The following is a 25220-nucleotide window of genomic DNA, read 5'->3' as shown; positions in this document are numbered from 1 at the left end:
CATGTCGCTTCCCGTCTTCTGCCCTGCCATCCTTAGGGTATCAGTTTTGCCATCACAGCCTAACTCTTCCCATGTTTGCAAGATGGCACCACAATCTAACATCATATGCAGATACATTAATCCACAGAAGAAGAGAAACAGTTTCCTCCCACGCTTCTCTTTTTGGGAGTATGAAAGTGTTTCCTGGAAGCTCCCTAGAAGAATGTCCATGATGTCTTTTTGGCTAGAGCAGGATCACGTGCCCACTGCCAAACCAGTCACTAGCAATAGAACTGGTACCACCATAAACGGCTTCAATCACTCATTATTTACCCTGAGCCACACAGTGGAGGGATAGACACCTGGACAACATTAGGACTCTGCCAACATGGAAGAAGGGGGGAATGGCCAGTACTGACTCTGGTGGGCCTCAAGGGCCAGACCTGATTCCCGGCAAAGCCAACTCTCTTATCATTTTTCCAAGGAACTTCTATAAACCTGGGAAATACTTAAATTTCACCGAAGAAATTATGCCAAGCTTTGATTGGTTAATGAGCAACATATTGGGGCGCGAAGGGCATCCACGCTTTTCCTATTTTCTTACTCTCCACTAGACCCCTTTTAATCAACATTCAGTTGTGTTCTGTGACTTTTTTCATAATCAGTTGGGACACATGTGGTTTCAGTTTAGCAATTCATTAATTTATCAAACATTTACTATGCTTTTATTAGGCACCAAGGACACAAAGGTAGAAAAGATAAGGTCTTTGTCCGCCAAGAAGTAACACATTGGAGAGCCCCCTGTCCTGCTGAGGAGAAAATCTATGAAATGTGCCTGGGCAGCAGAGGTGAGTCTAGAGAAATTTCAGAGGAAGAGGCATTTGAGTTGGATATAAAAGTTCAGTAAGAGTTTGCCAGGCAAAGAGGAGAGAGGAGCGAGGGCATGTGCCTTAGCCAGACTGCTATGACAAAATACCACAGCCTGGGGGGCTTAAACAACAGACATTTATTTCTCACAGTTCTGGAGGCTAGACGTCCAAGATCAAGGTACTGGCAGATCCATTTCTTGGTGAGGGCTCTCTTCCTGGCTTGCAGACAGCCACCTTCTTGCTGTGACTTCACATGGTGGAGAAGAAGCTCTGGTGTCTCTTCCTCTCCTTATAAGGACACTAATCCCATCATGGGGCCTCCACCCTCATGACTTCATGTAAACCTAATTACCTCCAAATACCCCCAAATCCAAATACTATCACACTGGGGGTTAAGGCTTTAATGCATTTGGAGGGGACACAAACATTCAGTCTATAACAGCGTGTCTGGTCGAGGGGGCAGCAAGTACAAAAGCACAAGGCTATGAACAGCAGACTGTGTTCACAGAACACCAAGAAGTTCACTGAGCCTAGAGCAGGGAGGGCAGGGGCGGCAAGGAGATGGAAGCGTCGAGACAGAGGACGGGAGGAGGCTGGGTTATGCCAGGCCAAGGCAGTGTGGTGCTACAGCAAAGAGCGGAGGTGCTGAAGTCAGGCCCCAGTCTGAACCCGGGTTCCACTCTTATAATAGATCAATGTTTGTTCTGGTTTCCCGGGGCTGCCACAACACATTTCTATAAACTGGGTGGTTTAAAACAGCAGAAATACATGTTTTCACAGTTCTGAAGGCCACAAGTCCAAATGAAGGTGTTGTCAAGGCTGGAGGCTCTGAGGGAGAATCCATTCTCTGCCCCTCTCCTAGCTTCTGGTAGCTGCCAGCAACTATTGGCATTCCTTGGCTTGGGTCTTTATAGCTCCAATCTCTGCCTCTGTCTTCACATAGCCTCCTTTTCTCTGGTGTCTCATTTTTTTCCCCCTTCTTTTCTAAGGGCTTGTCATTGGGTTTAGGGTCCATCCTCACCTAGGATGAGCTCATCCCAAGATCCTTACCCTAATTATATCTGCAAAGACTCTATTCCAAATAAGGTCACATTCTGAGGTTCTGGGTGGACATATCTTTTGGGGACCATAAGGCAACACTACCGTGTTGTAATATTAAACAGTTTACTTAACCTCCTTGAGCACATTTCCTTATCCATACTATGGGGATAGAATATTTATCCTGAGGGATCATTTTAGAGTCAAATTAAATGCTTTTAAGTTGCTGAGGAAGTACTTGGTCTATAGTAAGTGCTCGAGAAGTGCCAGGAACTTGGATTTTATCCTATAGGCGACAGAAGGCTTGAAAAGTCAGTGTCTGAGCAGGGTGGGGGAAAGGGTGTTACTTCCCAAATTTTTCCTCTTTTCAAAGGCACAGGGGAACGGGGCTGGGCCCCCTATAATGTTGGACTCAGTCAGAGGCTTCCAAGGCAAGAACACTGCAGAGTTACATCTGTCCCAGAAAGGCAGTGGTGGAGACAGTGAGAGTTTCAGGGTGAAATGGACACATGAAGATGGTGGGGGGTGGAAGCTGCCCAGTGCCGCCGAGCCTGTGTGAGCTGTACATCTACCTGAAAACCCAGAGTTACTTAAACAGAGTCCCTCTCTGTCGTCCTGGAGATACTAAGGCTGCCCCAGCAGTAGAGGCACAGCCAAGGGCTGGGAGAAGTAAGGGAAATGAGTGAAATGAGAGAAGCCTGTAGACTTGCAGAAATGCTAGAGATGGGAGCAGAGGGACCTTTAAGAGACTCATTGATAAGGCAACAGAAGCCTGGAGAAGTCAGATGGTTGCCCAGGGTCACTGAGCTTTGATTGACAGACCCAGACTTTGAACCCACAATGTTCTCACTACGTGACGTGTTCTTTCCTACCACTCTGGTCAACTTAAGCAGGAAAGATTTAGTGGAAGGATGTCAGGGGACAATAAACTCTATGTTCTTTTAGAGCAGCCTGTCCTGTATGAGTGGTTCTCAAACATCACAGTGCATCAGAATCCTCCTGTGGGCTTGTCCCAATACAGACTTCTGTGCCCCCAAGAATCTGGTACGTAAGTCTGGGATGGGGCTCGAGAATTACCGGCATTTCTGACAAGCTCCCAGGTGATGCCCACACTGCTGGTCCCAGATCCCACTTTAAGAACCACTGTCCTACACGTTTCCTCAGTTCCTGAAGCACCCATTATGCTTTGCAAATATCAAGTGCTCAATTCGTCCTTGCTTCAAGGAATCGCATGCTTTGGATTTAAAATACTATCAAAGACTTAATACCCACTGATGATGCTGACTGGAAGCTGCTAGTGAGTTACATCAGGTCCTCCTACCTAGTAATTTACATCATGATATAAATGAGTTTGATTTCAACCAAACCCATCCCACTAAATACATTTCACAGAACCCCAAGCCCTGCTGTATTAAAATTCCCTGGCAATATGGTGGGTATGCACTCTAGGAAAGGAGTAAAAAGCTTTGGGGCATTGGATTAATTTCATCTGGTCTATAGGGAAAATCACAGGAAATGAGTCACCTTTATGCCTCTAATGGAGAGAGGTTTTAAAAGTCTTTAACAGTGATACAGCAATCAGAGAAGAAAAAGAAATAAAAGGAATACAAATTGGAAAGGAAGAAATAAAACTGTCACTGTTTGCAGATGACATGATACTATACACAGATAATCCTAAAGATGCCACCAGAAAACTACTAGAGCTAATCAGTGAATTTGGTAAAGTTGCAGGATACCAAATTAATGCACAGAAATCTCCTGCATTCCTAAACACTAACAACGAAAGATCAGAAAGAGAAATTAAGGAAACAATCCCATTCACCATTGCAACAAAAAGAATAAAATACCTAGGAATAAACCTACCCAAGTAGGTAAAAGACCTGTACTCAGTAAACTAAAAGACATTGATGAAAGAAATCAAAGATGACACAAAGAGATGGAGAGATATATAATGTTCTTGGATTGGAAGAACCAATATTGTGAAAATGACTATACTGCCCAAAGCAATCTACAGATTCAATGCAATCCCTATCAAATTACCAATGGCATTTTTTACAGAAATAGAACAAAAAATCTTAAAATTTGTATGGAGACAAAAAAGACCCTGAATAGACAATGCAATCTTGAGGGAAAAAAATGGAGCTGGAGGAATCAGACTCCCTGACTTCAAACTATACTACAAAGCTACAGTAATCAAGACAGTATGGTACTGGCAAAAAAACAGAAATATAGATCAATGGAACGGGATAGAAAGCCCAGAGATAAACCCATGTACCTATGGTCAACTAATCTATGACAAAGGAGGCAAGGGTATACAATGGAGAAAAGACAGTCTCTTCAATAAGTGCTGCTGGGAAAACTGGACAGCTACATGTAAAAGAATGAAATTAGAAGATTCCCTAACACCATATACAAAAATAAACTCAAAATGGATTAAAGACCTAAATATAAAACCAGACACTATAAAACTCTTAGAGGAAAACACAGGAAGAACACTCTTTGACATAAATCACAGCAAGATCTTTTTTAACCCACCTCTTAGAGTAATGGAAATTAAAAAAATAAACAAATGGGACTTAATGAAACTTAAAAGCTTTTGCACAACAAATTATAAACAAGACGAAAAGACAACCCTCAGAATGAGAGAAAATATTTGCAAACGAATCAACAAAGGATTAATCTCCAAAATATACAAACAGCTCATGCAGCTCAATATTAATAAAACAAACAACCCAATCAAAAAATGGGCAGGGGCTTCCCTGGTGGCACAGTGGTTAAGAGTCCGCCTGCCAATGCAGGGGACACAGGTTCGTGCCCCGGTCCGGGAAGATCCCACATGCCGCGGAGCGGCTGGGCCTGTGAGCCATGGCCGCTGAGACTGCGCGTCTGGAGCCTGTGCTCCGCAACAGGAGAGGCCACAACAGTGAGAGGCCCGCGTACCACAAAAAAAAAAAAAAATTGGCAGAAGACCTAAACAGACACTTCTCCAAAGAAGACATACAGATGGCCAAGAGGCACATGAAAAGCTGCTCAACATCACTAATTATTAGAGAAATGTAAATCAAAACTACAATGAGGTATCACCTCACACCAGTTAGAATGGACGGCATCAGAAAACCTACAAACAACAAATGCTGGAGAGGGTGTGGAGAAAAGGGAACCCTCTTTCACTGTTGGTGGGAATGTAAATTGATACAGTCACTATGGAGAACAGTATGGAGATTCCTTAAAAAACTAAAAATAGAATTACCATATGACTCAGCAATCCCACTACTGGGCATATACCCAGAGAAAACCGTAATTCAAAAAGACACCTGCACCCCAATGTTCATTGCAGTACTATATACAATAGCCAGGTCAAGAAGCAACCTAACTTCCATTCATCAACAGATGAATGGATAAAGAAGCTGTGGTATATATATATACAATGGAATATTACTCAGCCATAAAAAGGAATGAAATTGGGTCATTTGTAGAGACATGGATGGATCTGGAGACTATCATACAGAGTGAAGTAAGTCAGAAAGAGAAAAACAAATATCGTATATTAACGCATTTATGTGGAATCTAGAAAAATGGTACAGATGAACCAGTCTGCAAGGCAGAAATAGACACACAGATGTAGAGAATAAACGTATGGACACCAAGGGGGGAAAGCAGGGGGTGGGGGATGGTGGTGGGATGAATTGGGAAATTGGGATTGACATAGATACACTAATATGGATAAAATAGATAACTAATAAGAACCTGCTGTATATAAAAAAGTAAATAAAAATGAAACAGGATAAAAGAAAATCTTTAATGGTGATATTGTTAAAGATTGTAATCAGTCAACAGAATTAATGAGTGCCTCCTGCAAGTCACTGCGACAAGTGCTATGAGAGATGAGGCTGAGACCTAAGCCCTGCCCCAAAGGGTTAACCGTCTGGTTGAGGGGATGAGATAAAAGGAAAGGATCTTGAGGGGCGTGAGGAGAGCGTATATATTGGAGGATGCATAAAAGCCCTGCCCACTCCCATGCTTTCCTGGGGTAAACCCAGAGCCAAGCTGGAGTTCGCTGTATCACGGCTCATGAAAGCTTATTGGTGCATCTCTTCCCAACTTGGAATCAACCATGAAGAGTATTTATACCATGAAAATTGGGCAAAAGCCACAAATCAGGGCTTCCTCGCCCCCCTCCTGGAGGGCCAGTTTACCAGCACACCAGGAACTCCTAGGGCATGATAAAGAAGTTCAAGGTGGCTTCCAAGGTGCAATCTGGGAGGCTGCAATTTACCAGGGAAGCTTGGCATAGAGTGGCGATGGCTGAAAGAGGGGCCCTTGGGCCTTACTGCTGGGCTGAGGGAAAGTGGCCTGTGTTACAGACTGCCCAGGTGGGCAGGGCGTAGAGGTGCTAAGAGGACCAGGGAGTAGAAGAGGCTGAGGGCCTGGACAACTAGGAGGATGAGTGCTTGGACCTTGTGTCTGGAAGCCATGGCGGGACATGACAACAGCAGCAGATGGCAGACCAACTGGAGCCAGTGAGGCCACTGGGGTGAAAGATGGCAAGAGTACCAAAAATATGAGAGGTAAGGTACCCTCGCCCCAACTCTGGATCTCCCCTAGGAACAGGAGGGTAGTGGAAGTATGAGGGGGAGGTGGGGACCTTGCATTTACCGCGTTTTAATCTTGAACTGATCATGTTTAAAACCAGAAGTGACTAACCTACCTTGAGAGGCAAATTTTAAGTTTTCCTGTCCTTGGTGAAAAATGTGAGCTTGGGAGCCAAGATAGCTTCCATTTTACAAGAATAAAGATGATCTTTGAACATCTGAGTCTTGTTGACTTATTACTAAAAATTTCAGACCTGTGACATCATTTGCCTTTGTAAAATGAGATGCTATATCACAATTTCAAGTAGTAAGAATTTAAGGTTTTCTTTATTAAAAGAAATGAGAGGGTTCAACAATGCCTATTATTGCTAACTTTAGGAAAAACTTAATTCACTAACTTTTTTCTAAATTAATTTTTCTTTTTCTTTCTCTTCTTTTTTTGGGGGTATGAGTTGCACTAGAATTATATGCGAGAGGTCTGGGGTCTAGTATTTATTGCCTTTGTAAAATTCCATAAAATAATGATCTTTAGAAAGGACCATAGGTGTTATCTAACCAACAGCCTCATCTAATAATGGAGGAACCAAACCTCAGAAGGGGCCCCTGGCCCAAGGCTACTCTATTAATTAATAGATAAGCCTCTGTCTCAGGACTTCTCATTTCAATTCTACTGCTTCTATGTTATCTGAGAGAGTGTGTTTGCGGATATGTACCTACATTAAGTGAATCTGAAATTCCAGCCAGAGAGCGCTGATTGCTATGTTAGCTTTTCAAAAAACTTTTGAGTGACTAAAAGTTTTTTTTCCATTTTAGTCTCAAGTTTCTACTAATGTAAAGAAGTAAGATTTAATTATAGCCCAGAGCGCCCCTACTATAGAGTCCCCACACAAGCTTCAGAGTGAGTCTCCCTCTCTTTTTTAATCTGGTGCTATATTTAGTTTTTGGTTTCACATAACATTTTACATGATTAAAGTAGTTGACATTCACCGGGAAAACTCAAATAATACAGACAAGCATAAGGCAGAAAGTCAAACCATCCTGACCCCATCCCCTAAAACCCACTCCCCAGACAATCACTCTTTACAGTTTGGTAAATATAAAGCAACTTTTCTTCCTGCAGTGCTGGCGATGCTAATACAAAATGCCACACTGAGCTTTGGGGCGGAGGGAGGGAGGGAGACAGCCCTCTACTAGCTTCTTCAGTTCTAACTATGACAAAAGAATAAGTTAGGGATGTGAAAATCACCCAGAAACAAAATCCTTAGGCTGACAAATGCTGTAAAGGGATCCTTCCGTTCCTGCCCACCAGTTATATCTTAGACTCTCAGGGTGGATGTCCCTTAAGACACAATTTTCAAGTGGTTCTGGAGGCATCATCGGGTTCTGCAAGAGTCAGTGCAAAATTTCACTTAAAAAACCCTCTTAATAAAGATATCCAGATGTATTATATTCCATATTTTAATTCACTGTTAAGTTGTCACGTTAACTCCCTCTTGGCTTGGGCACACCTCAGAAAGAAGTTTCTTTCATTCCTAAGCACATATATAGGATTTGAACTTGGGCCATGAATGAGGAAAATTGTACCTTTGTGGTCTTTTTAAAAATGCAGGCTTATCATCAAAAAATCTACAAACAATAAATGCTGGAGAGGGTGTGGAGAAAAGGGAACCCTCTTGCACTGTTGGTGGGAATGTGAATTGATACAGCCACTATGGAGAACTGTATGGAGGTTCCTTAAAAAACTAAAAACAGAACTACCGTACAACCTAGCAATCCCACTACTGGGCATATACCCTGAGAGTATATAATAATTCAAAAAGAGTCATGTACCACAATGTTCACTGCAGCTCAATTTACAATAGCCAGGACATGGAAGCAACGTAAGTGTCCACTGACAGATGAATGGATAAAGAAGATGTGGCACATATATACAATGGAATATTACTCAGCCATAAAAGGAAACGAAATTGAGTTATTTGTAGTGAGGTGGATGGACCTAGAGTCTGTCATACAGAGTGAAGTATGTCAGAAAGAGAAAAATAAATATTGTTATGCTAACACACGTATGTGGAATGAAAAAAAAGGTTCTGAAGAACCTAGGGGCAAGACGGGAATAAAGACACAGACCTACTAGAGAATGGACTTGAGGATATGGGGAGGGGGAAGGGTGAGCTGCGACAAAGTGAGAGAGTGGCATGGACATATATACACTACCAAACGTAAAATAGATAGCTAGTGGGAAGCAGCCGCGTAGCACAGGGAGATCAGCTGGGTGCTTTGTGACCACCTAGAGGGGTGGGATACGGAGGGTGGGAGGGAGGGAGACGCAAGAGGGAAGAGATATGGGGACATATGTATACGTATAACTAATTCACTTTGTTATAAAGCAGAAACTAACACACCATTGTAAAGCAATTATACTCCAATAAAGATGTTAAAAAAAAAAAAAGAAAAAAATCCAAGCTCCACTGCTCACTAACTGTCTGAATGTAGGCAATCTCCCCCCTCAAAAAAAAAATGCAGGCCTATTCACAGGGAATTATGTTCAGTATCTTATAGTAACCTATAATGGAAAAGAATCTGAAAAAGAACATATATATATATATATATATACACACACACACACACACATATATAACTGAATCACTTTGCTGTATACCTGAAACTAACACAACATTGTAAATTAACTATATTTTCAATATTTAATATTTAATTAAAATATTTAATACTAATGTTTAATATTTAAATTTTTGATATTCAATATTTTAATTTTTAAATTTAATAAATTAACCATTAATTTAATAATTAATAATTTATTAAATATTAAATGATTGCTATTATTAAATATTTAATAAATTGAATATTAAAATTTTAATATTTTCAATATTTAAAAAAGTTAATTAAAAAACCCTGCTAGTTCATAAAAACAACACACATAGATAATATTGCAGCATTTTTTGTAGTGACAAAAAGCTGGAAACAAAGCCCGTGTCTGAATAAGTTATGGCAAAACAACACCATTACTATTACTATTATTCAGCCACTAAAGAGACTGAATTAAATCTAAACCAATTGACTTAAGATTTTTATGAGGTACAGTTGAATGAGAAGAGAAAGATGCAGAAAAGTGTACATAATATGATCCCACTTTTGTAAAGCCAAAAAAAAAAAAGTTAACCCCCACCCCCCCCAAAAAGCAACCCTACTTATATCCATGTAAGTAACATGGTACAAGCAGGAACAACACTATTTATGAGTGTGAAGCAAAGTATTTAAAAATTTGGAACTTTAGGCTGACAGTGTACACTGAGAGACTGGGTTCTGAAGTTGGGCAAGCTTGGGTTTGAATAGCTTTTTATTTGGCCTTGAGCAGGTCACTTAACCTCTCTGACCCTCAGTTTTCTCATCTGTAAAATGGGGATGATGTTATTAAAGACATTCATGTTCTTAAAAGTCCTTTGAATGTTTCTGTCACTGGGAACTCTCTTTGGCTATCTTTCTAAAATTATCTAATAATTTTTAATATCTAATATCTTTCTAATAATCCTTTTTTGGACCCCAGCTTCCTGTCCCATCTCATCAAGTCTTTCTTCCTTTTCTTTTAGGCAGCCCCAACCCCTAGAAGTCTTGTTCATTTCTTATGAAGAGCAGCTCGGCTCCGTGCCTCACCACGCAAAGCCATAGTACTTTCCCTTATACCTAAAATTTCACTAGGATGCTTCATTAAACAGAGTTCCTGTCCAGCACTGCCAGCAGTACAGAGGGCCTGGCAGAAGCTCTTAACTTTCCTTGAACCTGATTACTTTCTTGGGCAAGGCACTCTCCTCACCAGCATCTGTGAGCAGGAGGGAATAGTGTGGGGATTTACCACCTTCTGATATAAATGCTGACGTCTCCCCTAGGAGACAGAACTGCCTGGTAGGTTGCTTTTATATGGCGTGATGTTAAAAGCTTGAACTTTTATAAATTTATCCTAATAAAATGTTGCTCTTAAATAAAAGTCTCATATCGGAGTTCACTAGAAATATAGGGTTCTGTCGATAAAAAGCACTTGACAACAACTGACTTGGGGCTTTTCTATTTTCTCCCTGCTAGTCAGATCCGAGATCGTTTCTTTTGTTTTCTTTATCTTTCCTTTTGAACAACTTGATGTCTTTCCTCTCTTTAGTATTTATTTTGTTAACCTTTTTGTTTTCTCTCATGTTCTGAAACCAGCAGAATGTTCACATCCTGATATCTGAGGCATGTGGCACCTCAATTTCTCTCAGTCATAGCAGACTCTTAATTTCTCTTCCCTAGAACAAATGCTCTCATGGACTGCATCTGCTGATTTTATAATTATCACTAACAACTAACTGTTCTGGATGCACGGAGAAATAATTTTCCTAAAGTCAACTGATCGCAATTTTAACCGGGTGATATCAGAGGTATACACTATTTACTTAATTAAGACAACAACTGAGATTCTAGATACTTTCCCCTCCAAATGAACACAACCTTATGAACTGCTGTGGAAGGATATATTACTATTTTAATTATTAATATAAAACGTATATAAAGAAAGTCCTTAAGTCTAGTACTATTTCCTCCAGGCCAACAGGAAAAACAACTTTGTATAATGATAATGGTTAAGTTCTCAAGAAAAAAATTAATATAGCATTTTAACAACCTACATGATCTTTAGTATGTAGTAGCAATCAGAGTATTAATTGCAAAACTGCGTATCTTGAAGAGCAGTCAAAAAATGCAAATCTGCCTCTTCAGAAATAAACCTACAGGAAAAAATAAACTTCTTCAAAACTTCACAAATGAAAAACAACAATGACAAGAATGTAAGCTCCACAGGGCAGGGACTTTTGTTGGTTCTGTGCTCTGTTACATCCCCAGTGCCTAGAACAGAGCCTGGCACATAGTAGGTACTCAATAAATGCATGGTGAATGAATATTTTAACAACGAAGTTTGATTAGAAATTTAAGATATTATGGGACTTACCTGCTGGTGCAGGGGTTAGGAATCCACCTGCCAATGCAGGGGACACGGGTTTGAGCCCTGGTCCAGGAAGATCCCACATGCCGTGGAGCAGCTAAGCCCGTGCACCACAACTACTAAGCCTGCACTCTACAGCCCGCGAGCCACAACTACTGAGCCCTCATGCCTCAACTACCAAGCCCACATGCCACAACTACTGAAGCCCGCGTGCCTAGAGCGCATGCTCCGCAACAAAAGAAGCCACTGCAATGAAGAGTAGCCCCCGCTCGCCGCAACTAGAGAAAGCCCACGTGCAGCAATGAAGACCCAACGTAGTCAAAAATAAATTAATTAATTAATTAACTAATTTTTTTTAAAAAAAGAAATTTAAGATATTAGAAGTGCCCCTGATAGACAATGGGTCAAATGGAAACAAAAAAGCTAGATAAAATTGTGCATCTTAAATTGATTCTGAAACAAAATGAATAAACCTAATTTTTCTTCTCAGTTTACAATTGGTTATTATTGGTTTAAAACATAGTCCAAGGGCCTCCCTGGTGGCACAGTGGTTGAGAATCCGCCTGCCAACGCAGGGGACACGGGTTCAATCCCTGGTCTGGGAAGATCCCACATGCTGCGGAGCAACTAAGCCCGTGTGCCACAACTACTGAGCCTGTGCTCTAGAGCCCGTGAGCCACAACTACTGAGCCCATGTGCCGCAACTACTGAAGCCCGTGCTCCACCACGAGAGAAGCCACCTCAATGAGAAGCCCGCGCACCGTAACGAAGAGTAGCCCCCGCTCACCGCAACTAGAGAAAGCCCACGCGCAGCAACGAAGACCCAACACAGCCAAAAATAAATAAATTAAAAAAAAAAAAACATAGCCCAAGACTTTAGTTGAAAACACCAAGTACTTGGATATATTTTAATATATAACATGTCATAATATACTTATCAAGTACTGTACCAGTCTACAGACCATAGCTTTCTCATCCCTGCTCATGATCCTTAATGTCTATTATTTTCTAATATTCTTTTAGTTGCAAGTAACAGAAAACAAACTCCAGGAAACTTAAGCAGAAAAGAGAGGAGTGGAGATTTATTAGAAGGATTCTGGAGTGGCTGATGGGCTTGAAGAACAACCAGTTCAGGGGATCTCAGGGGACTAGAAGGAAAGTCTTAGCCATCAGGACTCTGACTCTTTCTGAATGTCTGTTTCATTCTCTCAAATTTTTTCTATGAGGTTGGAATCAAGGTTGCCAGCATCAGCAGGACTCCTCTTATCTTCCTCTCCTGAGAAGAAGTTTGTTTTCCTAGATCCAATTAGAAAGATCCCAGGGAGGGATGCCAATTGGTTCAGCTTGGGTGACATTCCCATCTCTTGGGCCAATCTCTGTGACCAGGGAGGAGGGCGGGTCATAGGAGGATGTGGCAGCTCCCCATTAGAACACGTTAGCAGTATGGAGAGGGTAGAGCAGTTCCCCAAAAGAGTGGTGGGCATTCTCAGGTGATAACGAATGTCATTCATAATGAAAATTAAAGCTCTTGTTTGAAGTTTTCAGAGATAGACCGCCTTCTGTGGGTTGGCCCTACAAGGCTTTCACTTTCAAATTTGGGTTCACAATAGTCTGTTACTTAAGGATTCTTGTTGTCCAGGGACTAGTTAGCTGAATTATTAAGTTATTCAGCCAAGATCTGCATTATTAAAATGAGATAACAATAGTTTCATTTGAATTAAAAAGGCACACATAATATTAGTATCTTTCTCTAAGAGATCAAAACACTTTCATCACAATTTAATTAAGGTTAGCCTGAGGGACCAGTGAATAAAATTTCCTCCACTTTACCCACTGTCAACTAAAGCAAGTTGTCTTATCTATGATCTCAGTTGGTAAGGAACTGGATTGGCTTCTAGACTAGCATGTTCTACATTAAGGACCAGTATCTCAACAAATAAGTGCAGCCCACAGACCGGTGTTTGGCATTTGCCTTTACTTTATAAAAATACACAACTTAAATACATATGACACTCTCTATACAAGACATAAACAGCTGTTAGATTTAACATTTTCCGTTAGTTCAACAGAAAGCAAGTATGTCAATTACTTCGTAAGAGCAAAGGGTTTCTTTAGAGACTGTGCATTCCCGGCCCAAGGGCAGACCACCCTGCGGGCCACTGATGCAGGAAGCTCACCCAAACTGTACAACTTTCCAGCGAGTCATTTCACCAACATGGCCTTTATTGCACGGCTTCCTATTGCACTGCTTGTCAGACATAATCTAACTTACCCACACCACAAGTTTAAGCTTTCGTCTTCTCTGGAAATGCTTAATGGAAAAACCAACGTATAAACAGTATTAACTGTCTCTTACAATTGTGCTAAGTACCAATCATGAGAAATATGAACCCCTCTTCACTTTGCAAAACTTGCAATGGAAGGTGGTTAGCTGTATTTCATGGCTAAATTCCTCTGCAAAAGTTTTACAAAAACGCTGGCAGACTCAGAGTGAGCTACATGGAGTGTGGTGGAGAGGGAGTGACATCCCAGGGCCCACTGAAATTGCTTATAGGACAGGCACTGTTCCTGTCAAAGTCCATGTGCGCACGGCCCTACCCTTTCGAACTTGAGACCGAAATACCTCCCTCCCCCTCGAGATTCTGTCATTGCTCTATGAGGAACAGCTACCTCATTACTGATTCAGAGCTTACAGGGGCTGCCCACTTACTCTGGCTTTCTTTCAGAAATTTAGCTGCCTTATCTGTGGCTCATTTAGCGAACAGTGAATTATGTACTAGTTTATCTGTATAAAGAAATATTTACCAGTTGAGAATTCATTGCAAAAAAAAACTATACTAGAGTGAGTTTCCTGAGGTAAATGTGAGCCTTAAAGATGAGAGTGCAATCTACAGAGTTATAGCAATTTATCTTGGGTAGCACCACAATACCCCCAAGTCTGGACTTTACTGGGCACACATTTATGTGAAGAAATAAAATGACAATGCTGAAGTAAAAGAAATGTTGACAGTTGAGAATATCAATTGAAAAGGAGGCAGGAAAGAGGAACAGAGGAACAAAAGGAGGGTATATTTTAAAGTTCTTAGGTAGGTTGGACAATTAATTTCAAAAGCCTGCAGGTATTTCTAACAAGTTTTATAAGTGTTCATTTTTGGTGACTCAGATGCAGAAGAAATGGCTTTTCTTGAATAATAGCTGTTCGAACTTTTTATTCTTTTTCGAAAAACATGACTTTCTATAAAAATTTTTCTAGCCATTGAAATTATTCTGCTAGTTATTACTCTCACTGATGTATTATTGTGCAATCCTAACTGGCTGAAGAATTTTAATAAGGTTGAACTACAAAGTACATATTTGCACCAAGAATTTAAATTAATGCACAGAGGTCTGTAAAATTTTGTATGAAGTTACTTTTCATTGCAGATCAGGCTTCATTACTTCTTGATATTCTACTCAAGGATTATGGAAATCAGAAAAATTCTAGGACCCTGAAGCTTAACTTTCTTTTACATAAATGAAGTAGTACATGGCCATCCTTAACATTAATAATCAAGGTGCTGGGAACTGAGTCTCAAGACCTACGAATCAAGATCAGGCTAAATTTCAACAAGTCACTCATTATATAAGGATATGAATGGAAGCACTAAAGAACTCTCTCTGCTGTAATTGCTCATCTGCACCATGTAGTTGAATAAGGCGACCAATCTAGTGTTTAATAACAGTGATGAAAACTGGCACCAGGTTTTACCCAGGGCCACATACTCAGTGACCTGTCATGTCAATTTGGGCTGACACCACCATGCACAGGCCCTCATAAACATGGCCCTCCTAAGTCCTGCTGTAAGAACAGATCTATGTTTAATTACTTTAGGCATGATGAAGGCCTTAAGCAAGATTTAGGCCCCGAAGAACTTTGGGCTGGAGTTCTACAGGCCCAGAGCTAAACCCCACAAGAAATCATACTCGTATCTCAACTTATAGAAAAAAAAAAGCATTCAATATCACCGAGATGAAAATTCATACTAGAAAACAATGCTCTGGTTTCCTGACGACCAGCTCAGTGCAGCGCAAGGGCAGCCACACGAAGCAAAGCTGCTCTGGAGCAGGGAAGAGCCCAGAAGGCTGCAGTGGGCTTGAATTAAATGGGAGCGGCTTTTCTTCTCCGGGGTAAGGTGAATGCTCCTTGGCGACCAATAGGAATAGCTGTTTAAAATTCACAGACAGTAGTGTTTTATATACTTTAAAGCCCCTATTAGTGCAGCCTGGTCACAGCTAAAAATCTGAGTAACATGAGAGTGATGGTGTGACGAGCCAAGCAGTGGCACTGGCTCTGTAAGCTCTGGAAGAAAGGCTGGTCCTCACACTTGACCTTCATCCATCCCTTGGATACTGAGGAAGATACTACAGCAGGAGAATGTATTTCTCTATGTGAAATTAATTCTCATAATCTGTAGCTTAAAAATATTACTAATCAGAAATTTGTAACTCAAGCAAAAGTAACAGAGGTTCTTCTCACACAGGCCTTAAGATCTCTCTGTCCGCCACCCGAAGGATCCATACTTGTCTCTGGTCAGCCAGGCCCAGGTGAAGGCTGCACAGGAGGATGGAGGAGTCAAGAGCCGGAAGGCACGGATTCAAGAAAAGAGAAATGGCGGCAGATGTGGACAGGAAGAGAAGAGGGAAGAGAGAGGGAACTAACACTGATGAGGAAGTGAAGAGGAGGCCCGGCACCCCTGCCTTTCCCACCTGCTGTGATGCAGAACGTAATGTAGAAACAAAGAAGGCACAAGCCTCATATGGAGGCTCTCCTAGGGCATCAAACATGCCCGAGCCAGGCCAGCCGTGCCCTCTAGGCATGTGTGCTCAATCTAGTGTGACCTGCAGGCACTACTGTCTTGGAGTCTGACTCCTGATTCCTAGGCGATGATGCTCCCTAGAGCTACCAGCACCCACTTCCACGCCAGGGAGAGGCCTCAGATTCAGGGGCAGGACTAGCAGCAGCCAGTGTACCAGAACTTGCGGCCGCCGTCACTGTCTTTGCTCTCTTAGGACTGGCTGGTCTCTCCCCCTGGTGGCTGGAGAAGGGGAACAGAGTGAACGTCACAAAAGGGCTGCTCAGTTCAGAATTGTATCACCTCGTTTCACTTCCAAAGGGCTGCCAAGAGTTCATTAACTATAGATTGATGCTTAAAATACTACTAAGAAACTCACTGTAAAAGGGGCAACTTGCTTGTGAGGTCACCACACTTTCAGGGATTCTGCTATGTCTGCTTCCATTTTTGTTTTCTTCTCTGATGAATTTTTTTAAAAAGAAAAGGTGAAAGGATCCTCCTATCCTCCTTCCAGAAACCTCATGGACTTTCCTGAGCAAACTGCCTAAGGGATGCTACACTGACAGAGCTAACAAACTCATGAGAAAAAACTCTTACATCATTCAGAAGTAGGAAATGAACGGTAGTGTGTAAGTGGCGCTTGGTTCTCTTCACTTCGTCTCTGCAAAATGTCTATGGCATGGTAACAGGCACCCGAATTACTGATTTACAAATGACAGCACATGAGTGAAAAGAGCTGTAAGATTTTGTGGAGGAAAAACCCATGTTGGCTACTTTACCTCTAGGGAAAGTCTGTTTGGACTCGAGGCCCACACTTGTCTTTTTTTTTCTACTTTCTATTTGATGTTTTTCAGGAGGGCTGTTCGGGCATTCACAACGGCTTTGAAGGCATCTTCACTACCAGGTGCTACACACTTGTCAGGGTGAAGCAGCACAGCAAGTTTCCGATATGCTTTATTGACTTCATCTCTACGAGGAAAAGCAAAGCTCTATGTCAGTATCGAGGTCAGCCCCCACCCTCCACCCACTGCATTTTAGCTGTTTGGATATCATAACATCTCTTACAGTAAGCATATCCCAAATAAATGTTACCCTTTCTCAAAGGCGGGACTAAAGGACTAGGAAACAAACAATGCACAAATAATATGTAACATTCAAGTAGAAAAATATACAATGCAAAGTGAGTATACGAACAAACATGATCAGATGAAAACAGTACTCGGCACTTCACAGGCACTCGGCATTTGCCGACGGAAGCAATGAGGACAGGGGCCATCAGGGCAGGCCCCCTGGAGGAGGGTTCTGGAAGAAGGTTGGGTTCAGGGATTGACACAGTGGTGGGGAATACAGAGCAGCAGGGAGAGAACCGGCAGAGGCCAGGAAGGGAGCCGGAGCCCGCATGCAGTTCCAGGAGGAAACTGCACTGGGAAGTAACAAGAAACAAAGTTGGCCAGGGAGCAGGGGTCAGTAAGTGAAGGGCCTTGAAGGCAAAACAACAAAAAAGTTGGATTTTTAACAGTAGGTGTTTCATGACAAAACGGTGCTGGGAAAGCTGTTTTTGGAAGTTAGGAGACAGGTAGGAGGTTGTTACAATAACCCAAGCATGAATACAAGTGTTTAGATTAAGGTGTTTGTGGAAGCCAACAAGGGAAGGCAAAAGAGATAACAGAAACAAAGTCCTGGCAGAAGCAGATGATGAGCTGGGTATAGGGGTGGAGAAGACATGAGAAAAAGGGCTGAAATGAGTTCCAGGGTCATGGGGACTCTATGGCCTCGGGGAGGATGGTGGCACCGCTGACCAAGAAAGAGCCACCGGAAAGGGGTACCTGAGAGTGTGAGCTCCCTGAGACCAAAGAAGAAACAAGGGAGAATGTAACGTTATCTAGAGAGGAAAGGAGCAGTACGATCAGTGTTTCACCAAAGACCAGGAAGCCCCAGGAGAGACCGCTAAGGAGCAGGGACTGCTGGGGTGGGGGCTGGAGACCACCGGGCCCTGCAGTTCTCCCCGCTCTTCATATCCTCAGGTGTCAGGCCTCTGAGAGGCTTCCAAGTGCCCAGCCACTGCCCTGGTCAGAGTCTGGCTCTGTCTCTACCAGATGGTTTTATTTCCCACTTCCCTTTTGAATTCCTTTTGTAATTCAAGGTTCTTGTTAACTTATAAGCCTGGATTTGGTGCTTCCCCAAATCTCCTTTCTTCTTTATCAGCAGGACTTCTAGTCTGGCTCTTTAAGTCAGGGAGATGGTCTTTGATATCTTGGATGTGATATCTGATCATGTTTGTTTGTATACTCACTTTGCATTGTATATTTTTCTACTTGAATGTTACATATTATATGTGATATCTTACGTGTCAGCTTGGGGAGACTGAGGTCACAGGGCTATGTTAACAGCTGTCCATGTCGTAGGCATACGTTCTAAGGCTTTTTCTGCTTTCTGATCTTAGAGGAGTCCTTCTGAATTTTCTTGTTTTACCTTGCATGTAGCTTTTCTACATAGATAATTTCGATATTAGCTAATAAGAATCACATTCTTCCTAAAAGACTCTCTGTCCTTGAGGCAGTAACAGCATCCTCTCTCTTTCCCATGAGTGAGTCTTGGATTGGGCCCCTCTAGCCACTCTGCTGCCCGAGGAAACATGTCCATATGGGGTTAGTGGTTAGGCCTGATACCTTTCAAGAATTCTGGATAGCAGGAGAAACTTTCAAGGAAAATTTTAGAGAAACAAGACTGAGTCAGGTGTGTAAAAAATATATTAATTCTACTGAAGATTTTTCTTAAAATTCAAGAATAGTAAACATAGCACTGAACAAACATTAAAACTCTCTATAACTTAAAAAAAATGTTTTTAGGGAATTCCCTGGCAGTCTAGTGGTTAAGACTCCATGCTTCCATTGCAGGGGGCATGGGTTCGATCCCTGGTCGGGGAACTAAGATCCCGCATGCCGCACGGCACGGCCAAAAAATAAAATAAAGGTGTATTTAAAAGATAAAATAAAATAAATGTTTTTAGGTTTTGCCCAAACGTGCTCATGCCATACAAATTAGTTTGATAGACCCAGAGGAACAAAGATAAGAAAAGAACATGTTATATTGGTTAAGGATATGGAAATTATGGAGGTCCTGTAAATTTTGGGAGATTCCAGTTAACCACAATGAATAAGTAAGAAACCAAAAGTTTCTTTTTCCCTAATGATTATTGTTCTAAGTTAATTAGTAAGTAATAGTTTCTTAGTTATAGAGCCAATATCCCTTGGAGATGAAATGGAAGAATTTAGGATGTGACTATGGAAGTCTAAAAAGACATTTAAAAGCCACCAATTAATTTTGTGCTATGAGGTCATCTGAATTCCTTCAGGTGTTTAACAGCTCCTCAGTAATGCCTGGCAAGTCCAGGGAGACCAATAACTGTCTCCCTTTTCCCCTCCCCTCTTTCCTTCTGGACTCAAAGATATGCTATGAGACCAAAATGGAGGAGATACTTAATGCTGTTGACGCTGACAAGGCGATCTCAAGAGCTACTTTTTCTTTTGTGGGAATCAAGGTGAAAAAGTAGAAAGGGGAGGAAAGCTATAGTGCAAAATAAAAACGTCTGAGAACTCTAATAATACGTATAGTGACAGTATTATTATAGCATTAAAAGTTATATAACAATTGAAAGTTGTTAAGAGAGTAGATTCCAAGAGTTCTAATCACAAGGAAAAAACATTTTTTTTGGTATCGATATGAGATGGCAGATGTTAATTAAACTTACTGTGGTCATCATTTCACAATATATGTAAGTCAAATCATTATGCTGTACACCTTAAACTCATACAGTACTGTATATCATTTATATTTCAATAAAACTGGGGGGAAAAGTTATATAATCATGCTGGATAATGATTTATTCTTTCACAAAGAGTAGTGATTGTATTTCCTTTTCTCCCAAATAATTATTTTGTTTTTTGTTTTTTTACGCAGCCCTCTCACTGTTGTGGCCTCTCCCGTTGCGGAGCACAGGCTCCGGACGTGCAGGCTCAGCGGCCATGGCTCACGGGCCTAGCCGCTCCGCAGCATATGGGATCTTCCCGGACCGGGGCACGAACCCGTGTCCCCTGCATCGGCAGGCGGACTCTCAACCACTGCGCCACCAGGGAAGCCCCCAAATAATTATTTTGGATAAAATAAAATAATTTAATATCAACACACACAGACGAGGAACTAGCAGGATTTTTGACAGAGACAGAAAGAAACAGAGACAGGCAGACACACAGTGCTCAGGGTCAAGAACCAATTCTACCACTAACTCCTGAGGTCCTTGACTCTGTTTTTAGTCTCACTGAGTCCCAGTTTTCCCACCTATGAAATGAAATGTTTGGACAGGTTGATTGCTAACACTCTTTCCTTCTCTAAAATTCTATGATTTAAGAATTCTCTTTTTTTTTTCTTTTGAGGTTACATTAGCTTCAAGGCTCTTAGTCAACAAAAGCAGAGCATATAATTTCAGAAGGTACTTATATAATATACAAACCACATAGTTCCCACATTAAGCAGTTGTGCCCTCTGTTTTCTCCCTTTGGTATTCACTTAATTCAGTGAAGGAGCATTATTAAGTAATCTAAGATATTTCCACACATCTTCATATTTCTAGCCAATTACAAGAAGATATCACACTATAATTCCGATGATTGAGTCTTTTTCTATAACAGAAGGCAGCACTAATATCTGAGAGCACTGCTTACCTTGAGGCCCCAGGTTTGACTCCCAACATGTCCCAACTATCTTTACTATTTCGAATTCTGCGAATGCTGTCTGCTTGTTCTTTGGTGAAACTAGCACTGCTATTTGTGATAGGACGTTTCCCGCCGTTTTCACATAAATCAACTATGGATACATAAAAGGTCTGCAAAAAGAAAACACATCCCAGAGGAGAACTGATTTTGAGAAAATAGGAATTCCTTCTAACCATCAACTTAAAGAATTTTAATATATTCCAGTAACTTAAAATTCACAATAAAGCAAACGTACTTTGGAAGATTTTTTTCTTTCATACTATACATACATATATGTGTGTATATATATGTATATTTAAGCACACAGTAAGGATAAGGAATAAAATTTCAATGGCTTATAATCCTACTCTCAGATAACCACACTTGAAATTAAAAACTAGTACATGAATATTGTTAGAAAAATTCAAATAGTAGGAAAAAGTGTAAAATGAAAACTGTCTCCCTACCCCTCAAGTTCCTCTCCTTGAGGTAACCATTGTTAACATATTATTTCAGTATCCTTCCAGAATAATTTTCTATCAGTACCCAGTCCATACACACATCCAAACCCTAAGCATTTACATAAAAGAGAGCAGATTAAACACACTGCTTAGCACCTTGCACTTTTTTTTCACATAATAATAAATCTTGGAACCTTTCTCTAGCTGCATATAGACACTTTCTTCCTTCTTTCGTCTAGCTTTTTCTTTTACATCTTTATTGGAGTATAATTGCTTTACAATGTTGTGTTAGTCTCTGCTGTATAATAAAGTGAATCAGCTATATGTATACATATATCCCCATATCCCCTCCCTCTTGCATCTCCCTTCCACTCTCCCTGTCCCACCCCTATAGGTGGTCACCAAGCACCGAGCTGATCTCCCTGTGCTATGCGGCTGCCTCCCACTAGCTATCTATTTTACATTTGGTAGTGTATATATGTCAGTGCCACTCTCTCACCTCGTCCCAGCTTACCCTCCCCTCCCCAATTCCTCCTTTTAGATGACAGTTCAGTATTCTACTGTGTGACTTACCATAATTTATTTAACCAACTCCCTATTCTTGGACAGGTCAATTGTTTCTAGGTTTTTTCACAAACAGTGCTTTAGTGAATATTTTTTTATGTGTATATATCTCTGCACACTTGTGGGAATACTGCTTTTGGATAAATTCCTAAAAGAATAACTACTGAATATAAGTGTACGTGCATTTTACTTTTTGATTTTGACAACTTTCATACAGAAAGGCTATACCAGTTTATACTCCCATCACTGTGTATGGGAGTGCCTATTTCCCCACACCCTTGTCAACATTGGGCATTATCATACATCTTCACTTTTGCCAAGCTGATGTGTATCTCACAGTTTTTATTTCATTTCTTTAATTATAAGCGAAATTGAGTATCTTTTCATTTGCTTATCAGTCTTTTCTTGTTCTGTAAACTGTTCATATTCTTTTCCTATTTTTATAATGTTTTTCAAAGTGAAAACTATTTTTGATCCTGCTCATATTTCATGCTCTATGCACTATTATTGTTGTTAAATAACTTCACTCAAAAGACTAATTTAATACACTATGGCTGCTTTTAAATTGACTTATCTCCTCATCCCTCCATTTCTTTTTTAACCTCTTCCTCTTTTTTTTCCAGATATTTCTATAGTGCCTATTATCATCTAAAACTTTTATCCTTCTCTTTGACTCCTCTTTCTTATCTCCAGTATTAGCTAATCAAGTTGGCAACCTAAACAAGAAGCCTTGACATGTGAAAAGGGGTGTCAAAGGAAAAGCCGTTAGATACCAAGACAAGAGAAGTGTTAACTTAGTTTTAGTCTATCTTAATACTGCTCTGTGTTAACAGTGTAAGATAAAACCAAGTTCCTTCCTGACATAAAGTGTCTATTAAATATATAGGAAACAAAGAAAGTATTGATTAAATTGAACCAGCAGGAATGCACTACTTCTAAGTACTTACAGAATAGTTTATTATACTCTGTTACCCTTTTTTTTTAAAGACTATCCATTAGTTCTACCCAAGATTAATCTAAAAAAATAAAAGCAACCTAAAAGGGATCATAGTTCACAAATGTTTGCTTGTGTTACGTATGAATAAGGTTTTCTTCTAGTCTGTAAGTTAACCTAAAATATAAACACTCACAGATTTCTGAGGGCACAGGCATTTACTCATAACACATAATGTTATAGAAGGCTAGCTGTGGTGATACAGAGAATGCTAGAACTGAAGTCAAAAGTCTGTTCAAATTCCTTGTCTGAGTGCCAGCCATGTTGGAGTACTGGGTACTGGACCAAACCTCCTGCCATAAACTACTATAAAAGTGAACAAATATATGAGGTAACTCTTTTCAGGTAGTGGACAACAGCAAGTGCAAGGCTGCTCCTTGGTCTTCTACCTGGAGTCCATTTCCTGACCCTGTCACAGAAAGCCAGAGTCTGAGCAGACACAAAGTCCCACTGAGCTAAGGAGGCAGAGGTGAGAGCTTGAGGATGCGAAGTGGCTAGAATCTGTGGAGCAGGGCCTTGGATAGGAGGGGATTGTGCAGAGCTGGGCCCCAGAAGTCCATGTGAGGGCTCCCTACCAGTTTGTAGCTGAGGGCTAGGCTATTAATACATAGGATGAGATCACCTGAGGCTTATCAGATAATAGCTACTAAGGGGTTGAGAACAGAACTGGCTAGTGGTGGGAACTGACTACTAAGGGGAAGAGCCATCCTGGGGACACCAGAATTTGGCCTTGTCAGAGGAGAGAGACTGCCTTAACATCTCATTAATACCCCTAGCATCTAGCTGAGACACCACAGAAAGGCTTTGCCTTGGGAGTTAGATTCATTCTAACAAAACCTAAAACCAAGAACGACAAGATCTGCAAGGGGGACAGAATTTGCAGGCTGAGTCCTGCCAAATTAGAAGGGCTTGGGAAACACTTTGGGTTTCCTTCAGATCCTTGCTATTAAAGCAAAAAGTCAAGCCTACACATGTTCAATGTAATCTGCCAATAACTGAACTGCCTGCTGAAACAAAACCAACATTCTTCTGAGGCAAATAAACAAATCTAGAGTCTCTATAATGTATTGTCTACAATGTCTGGTGTTAAAACAAAAATCACTACTCATACAAAGAAACAACAATGTGATCCATAGTCAAGAAAAAAGCAGTCCATAGAAACTGAACCCAAGATGGCTCAGATATTGGACAAAGACTGTAAAGCTGCTATTATCACTATTTCAAAGAGATAAAGAAAAATATGTTCAAAATGAGTAAATAGAGAATCTCAGCAAAGAACTGGAACTACACAAAAGAACCAAATGCAAATTCTACAACTGAAAAGTAGTGAATTGAAAACTTCACTTGGTAGATTTAACAGCAGATTGAAATCAGATCAATAGAGACTATGCAATCTGAAAAACAGAGGAAAATGGAAGAAAAATAAAGTCTCAAGGACTATGGGAAAAAACAAAATGGTCTAATATATACGTAATTGGAGTCCCAGAAGGAAAAGAGAGTGAAAATAGGGCCAAAAAAATTGGAAGAAATAACGGTTTAAAAAAAAAAACTTCCCATATTTGATGAAAAACACCTGCTTACCAATCCAAGAAAATCAACAAACCCCAAGTAAGGTAAATATAGAGAACCACACCTAGGCACATAGCACAACTGCTGAAAATCAAAGATAAACTCTTGAAAGTAGCTGGAGGAAAAAAAGGACACATTATATATAAAGGAATAAGAGTAAGAACAGGTGCTAACATCTCATGGGACACAACAGAGGCCAGAAGAGAATGAACCAGTGTCTTCAAAGTGCTGAAAGAAAGTTAATCTCTAACAGTTATTTACACCTCTTGGACAAATCACTACTACTCTTTGATGTCCTCATATCTGAAATGAGAATGATACCTGCCACACATTAAGAGTCTCATATGAGTGAAGCATGTAAACTTCTCCAGAAGTTTAATTGATTAATTTAATTTAAATGGTTAAGTATCATGATTGCATACATATAGGTACAAACTATGTACCTATATAGTCTATGTATTCAAAAGAATAGAGAAGTGGGAAACCAATATCAACCTTATTTGGTCTTGAAATAGACGCTACTGATGCCCAATTCAGCCTGTCAGCCAAGGATAAAACCTGTCTTCTAGTAGAAGGGGTGACAT

At 40.7% G+C, this 25220-nt stretch overlaps 1 protein-coding gene across 2 annotated transcripts in view; it reads right to left on the bottom strand.

Annotated features, from left to right (window-relative positions):
• Window positions 1–13425: 13425 nt before the first annotated feature.
• The window catches only part of DNAJC27 (DnaJ heat shock protein family (Hsp40) member C27), a 39202-nt gene continuing 27407 nt past the window's right edge, over window positions 13426–25220 (bottom strand). For both annotated transcript variants that reach the window (XM_030858237.2, XM_060309586.1), the window contains exons 6-7: window positions 21019–21179; window positions 13426–17266 (exon numbers count right to left, since the gene is read on the bottom strand). In XM_030858237.2, the coding sequence (XP_030714097.1) occupies window positions 17134–17266; window positions 21019–21179 (294 nt within the window). In that variant the 3' untranslated portion in view covers window positions 13426–17133. The remainder of the gene's footprint in view (window positions 17267–21018; window positions 21180–25220) is intronic.

This window comes from Globicephala melas, chromosome 12 (genome assembly GCF_963455315.2).
Source record: "Globicephala melas chromosome 12, mGloMel1.2, whole genome shotgun sequence".
Taxonomy (NCBI): domain Eukaryota; kingdom Metazoa; phylum Chordata; class Mammalia; order Artiodactyla; family Delphinidae; genus Globicephala; species Globicephala melas.
Note: the sequence above shows the minus strand (reverse complement) of the source record. Positions and strands in the feature narration are given on the sequence as shown.